Source organism: Corythoichthys intestinalis, chromosome 7 (assembly GCF_030265065.1).
Source record: "Corythoichthys intestinalis isolate RoL2023-P3 chromosome 7, ASM3026506v1, whole genome shotgun sequence".
NCBI classification, from domain to species: Eukaryota; Metazoa; Chordata; class Actinopteri; order Syngnathiformes; family Syngnathidae; genus Corythoichthys; species Corythoichthys intestinalis.
The window spans coordinates 25,801,127-25,816,125 of record NC_080401.1 but is presented as its reverse complement, the minus strand read 5'-3'; the positions used below and the strand labels follow the sequence as shown (position 1 = coordinate 25,816,125).

The 14,999-nt window shown below is 36.9% G+C and overlaps 1 protein-coding gene across 2 annotated transcripts in view; it reads right to left on the bottom strand.

Annotated features, from left to right (window-relative positions):
- Positions 1-1,851: 1,851 nt before the first annotated feature.
- The window catches only part of myo1f (myosin IF), a 43,411-nt gene continuing 30,263 nt past the window's right edge, over positions 1,852-14,999 (bottom strand). The window contains exons 17-28 of one of the 2 annotated variants that reach the window (XM_057841087.1): positions 14,270-14,376; positions 14,090-14,188; positions 13,805-13,949; positions 13,569-13,683; positions 11,206-11,375; positions 10,950-11,095; positions 9,768-9,914; positions 9,542-9,690; positions 9,402-9,464; positions 8,912-9,113; positions 2,883-3,043; positions 1,852-2,688 (exon numbers count right to left, since the gene is read on the bottom strand). In XM_057841087.1, the coding sequence (XP_057697070.1) occupies positions 2,612-2,688; positions 2,883-3,043; positions 8,912-9,113; positions 9,402-9,464; positions 9,542-9,690; positions 9,768-9,914; positions 10,950-11,095; positions 11,206-11,375; positions 13,569-13,683; positions 13,805-13,949; positions 14,090-14,188; positions 14,270-14,376 (1,581 nt within the window). In that variant the 3' untranslated portion in view covers positions 1,852-2,611. The remainder of the gene's footprint in view (positions 2,689-2,882; positions 3,044-8,911; positions 9,114-9,401; positions 9,465-9,541; positions 9,691-9,767; positions 9,915-10,949; positions 11,096-11,205; positions 11,376-13,568; positions 13,684-13,804; positions 13,950-14,089; positions 14,189-14,269; positions 14,377-14,999) is intronic. The other variant, XM_057841086.1, reaches the window with a different exon arrangement.

Genomic DNA, 14,999 nt, shown 5'->3' with positions numbered 1-14,999 from the left:
ATCTGTCATAACAGAACATCACTTGAATGATATCTGGCGCCATCTAGTGTCGTGAATGGGGAGAGTAGCTGAGATCTATCATGACTAAGGGTGTAACGGCACATGTATTTGTATTGAACCATTTCGGTACGTGGTGCTCGGTTCGGAACGGTGGTGTACCAACGAGTTTCTGACGTAATGTAACCCTTACTTCTCGAGGCTGTGAGTCGATCGGGTTACAGTTTCTTTGTGTAGATTATATTTACTCCGTCTTCTCTACTATAATGAAGACCAACACGGTGGGACAGTATAACCCAGAAAAGTCAATGGCGCGACAACGTGGCCGCCGCAAGAACGCAGTGAAACATGGGCGTTAAAGTCAATCAGCCAATGCACACCAGTCGCAGTGCGACCGCGTGTTAGACGCATCCCAGAAGTGGCTCATGACGCAGGGTTTATTATTTGACGCGAGACGCAACCCTCCTGCGTCAATACTACTACCGGTAGCTAGGAAGTCACTCGTGTAAAAATACGGTGGATCCGGTCGATTTTCAAACTAATATGCAATCGTAACCCACTTTTTTGAGTCCATCAGATCTCTTGAGTGGTAGATCGGGGCACAGTTGTCTTGTCTTTGTTGATTTACTGCTGTCTTCTCTGCTATAATAATAACCAGCACGGCCCCGTGTTGAATACAAAACCCTCCTACCAAAACAAAACAAGTAGGAAGTAATATTCTCATAGGAACTAAAGTTATACAACATAAAATATACAATATAAATGAATACTACATCACATTTGTAAAATATAAACACATAATAAAAGAAATAATAGCCCATTTAAATAAAATAAATTGAAATGAGCTAAAACACCTGTAATTAAATAATAAGAATTATACCCAGATCCTGCTTACACAATTAAATTTATTAATTTCTGTTTGGCGCTTTAACTTGAGAAAATCCACCAATAAAGCTTTTGAAAACCGTTCATAAGAAAAAAAAAAAAGATTCATTGAGGCATTTGATTTGTAAAATACGTTAAAATCTTTGTCATTGGGATTGATTTTCTCTTTAGCACAGGACTTTTTTTTTCTTCTTTCTTTCAGAAAGAAAGCTGACCAATACGCGGGGTCTGAAAGGCAAATTGTCGTTGGATTATCTTTAAATACCCGCTACTTTTTGAGCAGAATTTTAGCTTTGTATAGGCTAATGTTCCTTTTGTTGAAAGGTGTGTAATAAACAACTAGCACATTTATATTTTGCATTTTGTTTTCTTACTATACCGAAAATGAACCGAACTGTGACCTCAAAACCGACGTACGTACCGAACCGAGATTTTTGTGTACCGTTACACCCCTAGTCATGACAGAACATCGCTTCAATGATATCTGGTGCCATCTAGCGTCGTGAATGGGTATAATGTCTAGACCGCGAATATAAGACGACCCCATCTTTTCCAGTGTTTCAATGCAAAAACACCGTCTTATATTCGGGCCGATACGGTACATCTATAGTGCCGCAGTGCATGCTAGGAGGCATGTTGGACGACAACAGTGTTGACAGAAGGTGGCAGCAGAGGTTGACTGTCTCTCCCAAGGGAGTAGTGATGGCCAGATGAAGCTTCTTAATGCAATGAAGCTTTGCAGCCAATTGGCTTAAGGCTTCATGGTGGTCCATTTGGTGTTATCATAGTCTTATGATCCCGCTGTCAAAGTATCATCGGTTAATATTTTTTTGCGTAACTATGCCATAATACAGTGAGGACAGCTGCGGCTTCTAGTCCAGTGCGGCTTATCTATGAACAAATGCCATTTTCGTGCCAAATTTGGTGGGTGACGTATAGTCAGGTGCGCCTTATAGTGCGAAAATTACGGTATAGGTTCTCACTTGGCAAATCCAAAAGTTTAATTTAGAAAAGTAGTTAAGTACAACCTTTAATCAAGTGAAATGAATCATAAATCAAGAACAGCCAAGTCATTGATCACCTGAATGATGCTGAGGTGTGCTTTTTGAAGAGCAGGGAAAACCCTAAGGGTCTAAATGAGCATGGGAAAAAATAATATACTAGGGTTTTAGCCATAAAAAGACTGCAACAATAAAGCCAGGACTAACAACCAGCATTATTACTTTGTATTTCAAGTTTACAAATATAAACACAAACTTCAGGTTAATCAAAATCAACTACGAAAACATGTTAACTTATTCAGTCACTGTATTTTGTGATAAATACGACACATTTCATTCCTTTCATGTAGAAAAAGGTCAAACACTTGAAACTCTCTGCTTATGGCTTTCAAAATTGTTGAAGGCTGCACTTTTCATCAAGAAAACGTGAACAATGGAATCCAACACACAGATGTAAACACTGTTGACACCATAATGCAATCAAGCAATTAGGCTCATTTTACTTGATGGTCTGTAACTGAAGCTTAAGTCCACAGAAAGCTGAAAGAGAGGTGTCGGGGGGGTGCAGTTGCGAAAGATCTTGTTGCTAGTCATTTTGAACAGGACAACAACACTGATGAAACTTAACACGTGTGGTCATAGCGTCCGTGTATTAACACAGATAATGGCAAGCCCTTCTGTCTTCTGACTGTCTAACCATGTTCAATTTACTTAATGACAAGTCCTGTTCAAATCTTTTCCACATAGTTGCCAGGGAAGAGACCTTCTCTTCCTCGAATTCTGCCAGTCCACCATCCCGATGGATCTGTACAATGAAACAATAAAAGAATAATTAAACTATAGCTAAATATCACACATTCAGTACACTGCTCAGACTGAGTTAGGGATTTTGGGCTTTTTCCCTGAACTTTCATCTGAAAGCCCAAGATCCCTACTTTTTTGCATGTAGTGTAGATAACATTTGCCACCCTCCAAGCGGCATCCAGATGGTCCACACACCTTCTTTGACAAGGTCAAAGACATCATTGAACTCAAAGCTGATCTCATCGGTGTCCTGGCCAACGTACTGATATAAAGCCCGACAGCGGGGCCCCTGAGGGTGAGGCTGGGGCTTGGGAGCAGGAGGAGGCCGCTGACCGACGCTCTGCTTTCTTTGTTTCCTGTGGTAGTGAGAAATGCATGACAAACACATTTAACTCACTGCTCCACCGTGTCTTTATGCACTAGGTGCACATTTAAGTATTTCTGCATGTTGACAATTATGTGCTATGGCCAAGTAAAGACTTACTATAAATCAAAAAGGTAAACTTTTATTTTTAACGTGGAAAATCTTTAAAATTTTATGTGAAAATCATCATTCAGTGGATGTTGGAAATGCGTGCCAAACAATAATGTCATCTTGAAAAATCAAATTTAACTGATTTACTGCCATACACCCGTATTGGCCCGAATATAAGACGGCCCTGATTATTAGACGACCGCCTCTTTTTCAAGACTCAAGTTTGAAAATAAGACTTTTTGAACACCAAATTAATTTTTATACAGAAAATAATTACAGTACATCCGAAACAAATGATTATAACAATATACTGGACTGTCTCAGGAAATTAGAATACACAATATTCTAATTTTTTGAGACAGTCAGGAAATTAGAATATTGTGTATTCTAATTTCCTGAGACAGTCCTGTATATATACACAGGACTGTCTCAAAAAATTAGAATATTGTGTATTCTAATTTCCTGAGACAGTCCAGTATTTGAGAGAAAAAGCATGTTTTTTTTTGCCTCATTCAAATCTTCATATCTGAACATTTAAATATGTAAACTAAAGTGCAATCACATTCGTAAATGAATGGCTTCTGGCTTTTGAAATGTAGATAAACCAATCTGTTGTGATAAAACAACAAAATTGCAATAACTGCATTAACTATCAAAATGAAGTCTAACTGTAACTGTAGTCTTGAAACAAATCTAAATAAGGAAAAACATAGCAATAAAATAATGCAAACTGGTTAAACTAGTAGCTGAGATCTGTCATGACAGAACATCGCTTCAATGATATCTGGCGCCATCTAGCGTCATGAATGGGGAGAGTAGCTGAGATCTGTCATAACAGAGTATCGCTTCAATATATCTGCGTCATCTAGCGTCGTGAAAGGGTATAATGCCTAGACCGCGAATATAAGACGACCCCCTCTTTTTCAATCTTATTTCAATGCAAAAAACACTGTCTTATATTCGGGCCAATACGGTACATCCAATAAATCTTCCTCACAGGTGTGTCCCCTCGATAAATATTCATAATTCCTTTTTGGTAAACGGAGAGTAGTTATATAGCGCATTTATCTTCATGGTTACTATGTCTAAACCGCTTTATATTAGCACACATTTACCCCATAGACTTCATAATGGTATTGACGGGTCAGATCGGTCATGCACTGCACCTCAGCTTAGAGTAGGGGGGCATCAAGAGGAGTTATTCACAAACACACTCACACAGCTATTGAACGCCGGATTTCTGTTGAAAAAGTATGAAAGCTATACCGCATACAAACAGGAAGGATTGTCTCAGGAGTGATTTTTTTCCAGGACTCAAGGTAATCATTATATTTTACGTACCATACATGCATTTTGAAACATGAAAAAAAATCAATGGGAGAAATTAGCCGCTACTGCATTGGCATCATAGTTCACAATATTTACATAAAATAAATGTTAACTGCAAGTTTTTTTTGCTTTTGACTAAGAATCGAAACTGTTTTACGTCCATATCTATAAAGAATTCAGGGATTTAAGCATTTTTTCACCAGAAAAGCTCTGTCTACATAAGGCGGCCGCTAGCTACATTCACTAAGAGACTAGCATTGTACTTCAACATATCTAAGTAAAATATATGCTAACTGCACTATTTTGTGCTTTTAACCAAGAATCGAGACTGATTTACGTCCATATCTGTAAAGAATTCAGGGATTTAAGCATTTATTCAAAATAATTTTCACCGGAAAAGCTGTTCACATAAGGCGGCCGCTAGCTATATTTCCTAACAGACTAGCATTGTACTTCGACATATTTACATAAAATACATGCTAACAGCACGTTTTTTAATTATTTTTTTGCTTTTAACCAAGAATCGAGACTGTTTTACGTCCATATGTATAAAGAATTCAGGGATTTAAGCATTTATTCACAAGACTTTTCAACGAAAAAAGCTCTTTGTGATTCCACTTGTTCAGCTTTGACGGCCTCGCCAACAATGCAGGCCCCCCATTTATCGGCCCCGCGTCCCGTGTCCCATCAATACATTATGAAGTCTATGGTTACCATTTCACGCACACCAATAGCTCCCATGCATAGCCCTGCCAACCCATTTGGAGCACATTAGGGTTCAGTGCCTTGCCCAAGGGCACTTTGACGGTGGGCAGTCATAGCCGGAAATCGAGGACAACTCGAGCTACCAACTGCGCCACGGCCGCCCTATCTTTAATGATACTCATAGTCATGTAGCATTTACATATAGGAATTTGTACTTTATAGTTTTAAATACACTTTTAGATCATTGGTTGCCAATACACCCCAGTAAATAAAATTGTGATTACTTTTTAATGTTATTTCCAGTTATGTAGCAAATATATATTCAATCCTGTTCATGTTGTACTATACACTATATCATTAACAGATTTTAAGGGGGGGGGGGGGGGGGGGCAGGACTCCGTGGTGGCCGAAATTGTCATTGCATTTAATTGACTTTCCTATATACTGTATATATAAGTTGTAAAGCAATAAAACTGCAACAAGAATGAAATGAACATAAAAAAGATTTTTATAATGGGTCAAAATTATATTTCGAACAGATCATGTGACTAGCACCTTAGATGGTCATTTGCTTTGCATATAATTAAAAAAAAAAAAAATTGGGGAGGGCAATTTTATTTTTCCAAATGATTTTTTTTATTTGATTGAAAATATTTTTTTTTGATTGAAGCAACTTTTTTGGGGATTGAATGATCTTTACACAAATGTCCTACACATAATATGGCCCATACACGGATTGTTTTAATCAAAGAAAACTTTTTCAATGAAATGCAAATTTTCAAATATTTTGTCGCATTCGAAAACTTTTTCTATGATTGAAATGTTTCTTTTTTTGATTGAAGTCATTTTTCTTTTGAAAAATATTTTTTTTGAAGCAGCTTATTTTTTGATTGAATACTAAAGACAAAAAAGTCATTGCCAAAATGTGACCCAAACACAAATCAACAAGACTTCGATCAAAAAAGTTGCTTCAATCAATCAATCAATCAATCAATCAATCAATCAATCAATCAATCAATCAATCAATCAATCAATCAATCAATCAAAAAAAAAAAAAAAAAAAATCAAAGAAAAATAGCTTTCACATGCATTTTTGGGGGGAGTTGAGTTTTTTTGTATAGTTTTGTTTTTTGAGTTTCAAATTTATTTTAGCATTCAAGCACATTATTTATTTATTTTTTTGAAGCGACTTTTTTTGGTTGAAAATATGTGTTTTGATTGAAGCAACTTTTTTTTAAAAATTGAAGCAACTTTTTAAAAAAAAATTGAATAACAAAGACACAAATCTACCTCCATATGGCTCCTCCCAGGGGATACAATTTTTGACTGCGGTAACTACATTGGCACGACACCGGCGGGCGTACCATATTTAATGGATGATGTTCTTGGCGAAAATTGTTGCCTAAGCAGCCTGATTTAGAAATCCCCTCAAGAATGATGGGAAACAAACGCTCATTGTCAACTTATTATTATAAATATCCTTGTAAGTTAATTTTATTGTTGACACTGCGTTTCGGGGTCATCAACATGTTGTGCCCCCCGTGTCCCAAAAGTCAAACTCAGCCCATGCACTATATCCCAGTTCAACATGTCTGTTCTTTCTTAAACTATTTTACATCTGGTTGTAAATACAGGGAGTATTACCCGAAAGTAATACCCGAAAGTTGGAATTAACCCTTTAAATACCCCTAAAAAAAACCTAAATCTAAAAATAATTATCCAAAAACATGTATTATACATCATATTAATAAGATAATGTAAAAAAAATGAAGATAATGTAAGGTACGTTGTGTCAAATGCTGTTATATTCAATGACTATTCGGGCTTTACTTGCAAGTGAGTCATTCTGAGAGAAAAGGGTGCTGTGGAATGAGTAGGGAGGTGAGAGAAGGGGGATATTATGGCTGCTCAGGTCGCCAGCGTCGCCTCTCTCAATGCGAGCACGCCGTCCGAACTCAAAAAAATGGTAACGGAAACTAGGTAATGTTGAAGCGACAAGAAAAAAACCCAACAAAACGACTAGAATGGCGGACGAGACTCCGGCGACATAAAGTCGAAATCATGTAAAGCCGGAACGTTGTAAGCCGTGGATTACCTGCAATCATTGACAGCCCTCTCATTGGCTGCTACTGATGGCAACAGATGTCCAATCCATTTTAACTCAGAGGGCTGGCAGTGATTATTTGCTGCATGCCTCTCTTATTTCAAATGGATTTGACATGTATCACCATCAAAGGCAGACAAATGAGTCATATTTCAAACTAAAAGGTTTATCTATTAATTGAATTAGTAGTTAATTATCATGTTTCACAGACTGTATATTCTTTTTAAAATCATGGCAGTTTTTATTGATGAGGTTCTTTTGGAGTTAATTTTTTTATGTTTGACTGAGTTTATACCAATATATTTTAACATATTCACTGCCACTGTCAGCGATAAATAGGGGTTTGTATTGCATCATATCTTGTGATACAAATCGTATCACAAGATATTCACTGGTCATGATTCGATACAATCCCGATTAATCTTGATGCCCCACTTGAAAACAATTATTGCGATATTTGTATATCACTTTAGAAAAAAATGGCATGAATTTATTCCTGAAACCTCATCCAGCACTGAAGTAAAAATATTTTTATTAGGGCTGTCAAACGATTAAAATTTTTAATCGAGTTAATTACAGCTTAAAAATTAATTAATCGTAATTAATCGCAATTAATCGCAATTCAAACCATCTATAAAATATGCCATATTTTTCTGTAAATTATTGTTGGAATGGAAAGATAAGGCACAAGATGGATATATACATTCAACATACGGTACATAAGGACTGTATTTGTTTATTATAACAATAAATCAACAAGATGGCTTTAACATTATTAACATTCTGTTAAAGCGATCCATGGATAGAAAGACTCGTAGTTCTTAAAAAAAAAATGTTAGTACAAGTTATAGGAATTTTATATTAAAACCCCTCTTAATGTTTTCGTTTTAATAAAATTTGTAAAATTTTCAATCAAAAAATAAACTGGTAGCCCGCCATTGATGTCAATAAACATACAATGCTGATGGGAGCTGAAGCCTATAAAATCAGTCGCACCCAAGCGCCAGCAGAGGGCGGCAAAACTCCATAGACACAACAAGTGAGCGTTTCACTGCACTGTCATTTAAATCTCTCTGAGCAGGCCATCTGCGTTAATTGCGTCAAATATTTTAACGTGATTAATTTAAAAAATTAATTAACGCCCGTTAACGCGATAATTTTGACAGCCCTAATTTTTATGTTTGAACAACATATGGCTTTCATTATAACATTTTATCTTATTTAGTGCAAACCTGCTTAAACATGCTTAAATGCAGGATTCTAAATACTCCATGCCTCCGTTTTTGCAGTCAAAGCCAAAATGAGCCCAAGTTTTGGACTTATAAAAAGACTAATCTGAGCAATCACTAGAGGGCGACGTACACAAATCTCTATTCAGATTAGTCTAATGTTGTTGTTACTTAAACAGATTTTAAGGCAATGCTGCTGCGCGCTTCTGGACGGGAGTTAGATGTCCACCCAATGAATTATTTCAACCACAAACAGACATGTAAGGATCTATACAAATGCATTTTGAATCGATACGAGAATTGCGTGCCGTAATATCGTGATATATCTCAGAATCCATTTTTTAGCGATAACCGTCGCTTTCTTATTTCCCACACTTCTTACCCTGACATGCCCTCATCAGGGACATTAAGGAAGTCCATGTTCCCAGAGCTACTGTGGTTGTGAGTTGGGATCCTGGGGGTTCTCTGAAAATCCAATTTGGGCAGGGCCGTTTGAGGAGGCTTGCCGTGTTTTTGTGGCGAGGAATACATAATATCTGTTTGTTTGGTTCTTCTGGAGAACTGGGTCGCTCCATTCTGGTGCGCTGTGGAAAAGCGGACAGAGTGCATGACTAATCCCAAGTGTTCAATAGCACTTTGACATGCAAGTTGAATTTACAGCATAACTCTTAACACTGGTATCTCAAACCATCTTTCTGCATTGAAATGAATGGAAACGTGATGAATCCATTCCAGCCTCCCAGAAACAAAAAATCCTCTACAATTTTTGTAACATGCTTTTGAAGAGTGAAAGAGCATGTTCCAGTTTTGTACTGTAGTCCCTCTTAATTCTAAATATTATGACATAGTTGAATAGTGAATTGTATATTTACCTTTGCGGGCTGTGTGATTTCGGCCTCCGCCACGTGTCTGTTGGGCACCCTTCCTCGTTGGTTCTGATTGAACAAATGTTCATCTTTTGATTTCCCTTTAACGCTATTATTTTGATATTATTCATGTACAGTACACTTACTGGAAGACTTGGGTAAGCCGTTCCCTATTGTGATGGTGAGTGTCTTTCCCGATGTTTTGAGCTGGGCCTGGTCCCCTATTCCATTCTGGAAGGTCACCACCCTGGAGCCACCACCCCCCCAGCCCTCTTTCTTTACTCTGAACTCTAGTCTGTGTGAGCAGCAAGCGGAGTCAATCAAATAGATTTTTGCATGAACATCAAAACTTGGTGTGTTTTTATGCGGTACCTGTCAGTAAAAGATATCGCAAGCTTTCTCCTGGTCACATCCTCGTAACGTTTGGACATCAAGCTGAGGAATTCCGTTTTAAAGTTGGACTCCAGAAGACTGTCGTACTGAGCTTCATGTAGAATAAAGAAGTCGTCCTGTTTCGTACTGAAAACAAAGCCACAGTGAGCCATTACAATTTTACTGTAAAATGCAAAAGAATTACCATGTACTATTCAAACGGCAGCAGCAGTGTTTTTTTTTTTCCATTAACAATGACGATATCCAAAATATTTAATTGACGAACAATTTTTTTTCGTGACGATGACGAGCTAGAAACGTGGCTTGAGAGACTAGAACACTACAAGATGAAAATGTGACATATATTCTGTCATATGTTCACAATGTGTGAGATTTTCATATTGCACGTAGAGTATGTCAGCTTGCATCGCAGCAGTGTTTGGGTCGTGTCAGTCATGTGAGATGTCTTCCTCACGCTCCTCACCAGAGTTTATGATGTAGTATATGAGTTTATGATGAAGCGAGGCTGTGTGCCATCTTGCTTGTTTGAAAACACATGGTAAGATTTTTTTTTTTATCTTGGCAAGAGAGAATATGCAATGTTGCCTTTAAAGGTCTGTGCTGAATGATCGTCACACACTAAATGTAACTCGTAGCCTTAGCATAGCATTTGCGCTTGCATTGGCAACTTTAGTGTGGCAAGCATCCTCTTAAACGCTCGGAGAACACTTTTTTTTCCTTTTTACATACAGTTCATGGTTTCTAGGTGGGTTTAATTGAAAATAATGTTCTGCTTTTCCTGCTGAGAGTGTATTATCGTCACGAAGTTGGCTTTGTTCTTGTATATGCTACAATATGTGCTCGTCCGTCTATGTCCATTCAAAATGGTTGGAAACCTTTATCTTTGGACTAAAACCTTTGAATTTTACAGACGAAAACATTTTGAGTAACTTTCGACTAAAACTAGACGAAATTTGTATGAGATTTTGTCGACTAAAACTAGACAAAGACAAACACATTTTGAAATGACTCAAATATGACTAAGACAAAAAATATTTACATGCAAAAGACTACGACTAAGACAAAAAAATTAAAATGACTGTCAAAAACAACACTGAATGCCATTCATCATTTTTGTCTTATTGTTGTTGGAATTTGAGTAAAATTCTGAGATTTCTCCACCTGAGTGAGATGCCACTAATGCTCCCAAACTCCAGTTTTCGTTTCAGCACCTCCTTTATTTGCCCCTTCTCCGGACCTTTCTTCACCTGCTCTCGACCAATAAGATAGATTCCCTTCGGAGTCAAGATCAAGTCTCTCTTGATGGACTGAAATGAGCACGGAAGTGATAAAAATAAGCAAAGAAGTTATCAGATGTGTTTTTAAATGTTTTAATAAGTAGATTCTATACTGCTGTCATAGAAACCAAATGATTCACCTTAAATCTTCGATCAAACTTGTTGACCGAGTCTGCAAAGTCTACCCGCTCCCTCTTGGCCAGGAATTGTCTTAGTTCAGGCCTCTGTTCCAGACCAAGGTAGTCACCCACAAAGTTTCGGTTGATACTGTTTTTCCGACGCTCCTTTGAGTTGTACAGGATATCTGAAGCTGTTATGTTGGAATGGACAAGATACATCGATGTGAATATGTTGCATAGCCTCCTTACTGTTAAAATACTTAATTCTTTCAGGGACATTGGTCAGTACAGTAGACCTCTATTCAAAATGTCACTATATATTTGTTTTTATTCATATAAAAATGTATATGTTCATTTCACATCATCACACATAATCATTTATCATCCCATAGCACTGTGTTTTGTCTATTTTGTGAATTCCGGGGAGAGTACTATTTTCCTTTCAAGGTTGTCGACAGACATTGGCAGGGAGCTCCCGGTTTGCCTGTTTTTTTTTTTTTTTACACTGGTTGTGTAAATGACAAATATAAACTGTATGAACTTGAAGGTCGGGCCACTTTTTTCTGGGGAGCACTTCGTGGTGCTTAGGGTTGTCTGGTCGACCAGCTGTAAATTACTCTTTCCTCAATAAATGTATATATCTTAGGTGATTATTGTTTTTTTTTTTTGCCCTGAATTGTGTGTCGTAATCTCCTGTTCGTCAAGAGAATAAAAGAACCTGTAAAAAAAAAAAAAAATTTCCTTCAAAAAGTTATCATTAGTTTAGCTAATTCACTGCCAGCCCAGGTTACATTGTAAGTGTTGTGGAAATTCATAAAACAGAGATCACAATAAAACACGATCGCTTCCAGCAACTCCCAGTTAAAATGGATTGGACGTCTATTGCTGTCAATGGCAGTCAAAGAGTCAAGCTATGTGGAGTTACAAAAAAATGAAACAACAAATTAAAAAATTGATAAAATTTCCAAAGCAAAATACGTATTGTATATCAATTGGTTTTTCTTTTCTTTTCTTTTTTTAAATTTAATCTTATTTCAGTTTTTTTTTATTACTTTTAGCTTATTTTTAATTTGCCTTTTTTTTTAAACGTTTATTTTTTTGTTATTAGTACTTAAATAATTTATTTTTTCCTTCAAAATGGATCTTTGGATTAAATCATTCACTTTATTTAAATTATCTGTCTATATCTATCTATCTATGGTGGAAAACAGAAAAGGCTGAAAAAGCAGTTTCTGCTCTTGCACCCATCTTTAAAATAAACTGCTGTATTTTAAGCCAAAACAACTGTTGTGTTTGATAGAACACTAGGTCTATATGCTGCCATAGCAGTTTCATGGTGCATTAAACCCCCAAACTATTTTTAATTTGTGTGTTTTACCCTGGAGACCACCATTTACAGACACCGCTCAACCGCTTTTGTTTCAACTCAGCCATAAAAAGAAGCAAAGTAATTATATTTATTATTTGAAATGTCTATCATTTTTAGCTTAGAATCATTAATTGATGTCTAATATTTCGTTTAAAAAAAAAAAAAAAAAAAAACGCTATAAAATTATTCACTCGCATATTTAAAACTTTTAAGCAAATTACGTCACAATGAAAAAAACATAGTGTCAGTAAATGGGTCACGGATATCTACCTCATAACTATCGTTTAATTGTATTTTTTTGTTACTGTCGCATTTTCCCGGATATTTTAGATGATAAATAATCGATCCGAACAAATTGAAAAAAAAAAAAAGTTTAGAAGGGTAAATATTTGAAAAAGAAAATCTCAATCACTCCTTGATGTCTGCAATTTCTGCATTGTAACCCTTGTTATATTACCGTGTTTCACCCATAAAATACCCAAAAAGTCCGTCTGTGGCCATGGTCACAGCTGTGTCTTGACACTCGTGGAGACATGCTATATGGAGTTTTTGGATGGAAACAAGGTAAGTTCACGATAATATCTTGTTAAAATTAGGATCTTTTAAATTATGCTCTCTCTCATGCTCTCACCTCGAGTTAGGGTTTAGGGGTTTAAAAAAACATTTTTAACCCCACAAAATTGAGATTTTAAGCTTTCTAATCTTGTATCACAGATGCATATAGGATAATTTTTAAAAAATTGGCCAAATTGGGGGTTTTGGAGCGGAACTTCAAGTCACCAGAGTGTTTTAAGCCATATATATACATTTTTTTGACTGCCTATTGAAAATACGTGCGGGCAACACTAATACTACAATTGAATGTCAAATGGTGGCTGCAAAATATTGCCCCCTGGGCTGCAATTGGCCCCTCAGCCGCAAATTTGAGAACACTTTTCTATATGAATGCAATTTAAAAAATTAAGGGGAAAAAAAAAATCATAATTCAAGCACAAAAGGATTAATAAATAATTACCTTCTTCTCTCATCTGCTCATACTTCTTCCTGGCAATATATCTTCTATAGGCCTTCTGAATAGTCCTGGCAAAAGTGTCAAATTTCCGCTCCCTCATCTCCTCAAGAAGAAACAACTAAGGAGAAAACATTGTACATGCTCATCCTACAACCATTTTACACACAGAACTGAAGGTCAAAACTCTGTAAACATCACAACACGTTATTAAAATGCATGCCAACAATATTTCTCATTACCGATTCTGGGTTTTTAACAAAAACCTTGGTGCGGCCCATCTGGTACTGGTCATTATCCATGTTAACAGACCGGAGAAGGTGAAGGACCCCCTGCTGCTCAGGACCCCTCCAGCGGGGCCATGTCTCGGCAGTCAGGATGGCATACCTGGAGACGTGTGATGCTCAACAAATGTCGTACTGGGAGGATGCTCTTGGTTTTTGTATGCATATGTACAGATTGCAGTAATAAAATGATATTCTAAGAACCTCCTTGATCAAACTGCTTCTAAAGTGGCTTATCCCAACCTTTGAATGAATTTTGTGAAAACTCTACGGTAAGCAAAGCCAGCCCTCCGTACACGGATGTTTTCTCGCAGTCCAAGGTATTCCACCTGATGCTTAACCCTAAAAATGTTTAGCAAAGGCAAAGAAAGGTTCGATTTTTGTCGATGTAAATATATATAGAGAGCTCTACTATATACTAACCTGCTCTCCTCCCAGTCTTTGGGCCTTTTTGTCTCATTGGGTTTTATACAGCGGATGTAATGAGGAGTGCACTTCATTAGCGTGTTCACCAGGTCATTCGCTTGTCTCTGTGTGACCAGTAGAAAAAAGGTGTCAATCCAGATTTGGAAGACATTTGGGCTTGATAATTCTTGAAAAATAAGCCTTTTATCATGTATCCATTCATTCATTTACTGAGATGCTTATCCACACAACGGTCATGGGGGTGCTGGAGCCTATCCCAGAAAACTATAGGCAGTAGGCGGGGTACATCCTGAATTGGTTGCTAGCCAATCACAGGGCGCAAGGAGACGAACAACCTAAATAAGCCTTTACTTTTCTGATTTTCCGCTACACATTCAATAGGAACCAAAGGCTAGATTAGCTCTTTTTACAGATTAAAGGTAACATTTTTGTTTTACATGATGTATTTGGTATTTACAATAGAGTACAGTACTTGGTATCAAGGGTAATAGGGTTGCAAATCCATATTAGCTTTAGCTTTAGCTGTTATTGCTTCCCAAAGGGACAAATTTATGTAAATAAGTTTTTTTTTTGTCTTAAATCTGAACATTTGCATACCAATGTTGCATGAACTTGATATAACAGATAACAGGGTTGCAAATCCATAATAGCGTTAGCTTTTTCTCAAGAGTAGAAGCTAGCTAGCTGTTATTGCTACCCAAGGGGATAAATATATGTAAATTTTTTA